Below are 1,181 nucleotides of genomic sequence, written 5' to 3' on the forward strand. Positions count from 1 at the left end.
TGATTTCTTTGGGGAAACCCCGCGGGGTTGCTCCTCCCATGACCCCTTCAAGCCCTGGCAGCAGAGCCCAGGCCAGGACTCGGGGCTGCGTGAGGCTTTCCGGGTGAGCCTGTGCCCCACAAGCCTGGGGACGGGTACCTCCCCAGCCTGGCCCTGGCGTGTGAACTGGGGTGCTGTGCTCGGTTGCAGATGGTGCTGGTGATCACCTACTATGAGCCCCAGAACCCCGAGTACCAGCACTTCCAAACCCAGCTTATCCTGCGAGCTAAGCAGAATTTCGGGGTGCAGCTCAACTACTCCCTGGTGAGTGAGTCCCCATGCGTGGTGGGGCAGAGGGCACCCTTTGCGTGGGGCTGTGGCACCTTGCCAGGATCCAGAGAGCGAGACGCAGCCACGAGCAATGCCAGAGGGAGCATCCCTGGTGGGAATAGCCACTGGCGCTGCCATCCCCGCAGGGTGCACGTTGGCCGCGGAGTGGAGTTGTGGGACTGAGGGTGGGTGCGTGGCCCTGGCTTGGGGGTCCTGGGGCCAGGGTGCTCCTGTGCGCATGGCCGTGGATGTGCTGAGGTTCCCCCCGGCAGATGAACCTCGTTGCGGGGTGTTTCTATGATGGGATGCTGCTGTACGCCATGGTTCTGAACGAGACTCTGCAGGAGGGCGGCTCCAAGAAAAACGCCACCCACATCATTGAGAAGATGCGGGACCGCAAATTCCAGGGTAACAGTGGGACAGGGGGCAGCTGGGCTGCGGGTACCATGGTGGCGGTGGAACCTGATCCCCATCCCACCTGGGTCTCACTTGTCCCGCAGGTGTGACAGGGCTGGTGAGCATGGACAGCAACAACGACCGGGACACGGACTTCAACCTGTGGGCCATGGGCGACCCTGAGAGCGGGCAGTATGAGGTGGGGGCTGGCACCAGGATCCTGCTGTCAGCCAGGGCTTGGGGACTGGATGCTGGGGCAGGGGGGGCCTCAGCTCTCTCTGACATAGGTGGTGGGACACTACTCGGGTGTGGAGAAGCAGATCCATTGGCTGGGACGACCCATCCCATGGGTGAAGGGGGCTCCCCCCTTGGACAACCCGCCCTGTGTCTTTGAAGTGGATGATCCCTCCTGCGATAAAAGTGAGTGTACGGGGTCCCCACGTCCCTCAGACCCCAGCACCCTTCCCTGTGGGTGC

General features: G+C 63.1%; 1 protein-coding gene across 1 annotated transcript in view; it reads left to right on the plus strand.

Annotated features, from left to right (window-relative positions):
- Positions 1–7: 7 nt before the first annotated feature.
- The window catches only part of LOC104463879 (atrial natriuretic peptide receptor 2-like), a gene marked incomplete at both ends in the record, with an annotated part of 3,405 nt that continues 2,231 nt past the window's right edge, over positions 8–1,181 (plus strand). Inside the window, 5 exon segments of the mRNA XM_010076389.1 lie at positions 8–103; positions 190–303; positions 582–717; positions 810–904; positions 993–1,125. Of these exon segments, the coding sequence (XP_010074691.1) occupies positions 8–103; positions 190–303; positions 582–717; positions 810–904; positions 993–1,125 (574 nt within the window).

The sequence above is a fragment of the Pterocles gutturalis genome, unplaced genomic scaffold, assembly GCF_000699245.1.
Source record: "Pterocles gutturalis isolate BGI_N339 unplaced genomic scaffold, ASM69924v1 scaffold27358, whole genome shotgun sequence".
Taxonomy (NCBI): domain Eukaryota; kingdom Metazoa; phylum Chordata; class Aves; order Pterocliformes; family Pteroclidae; genus Pterocles; species Pterocles gutturalis.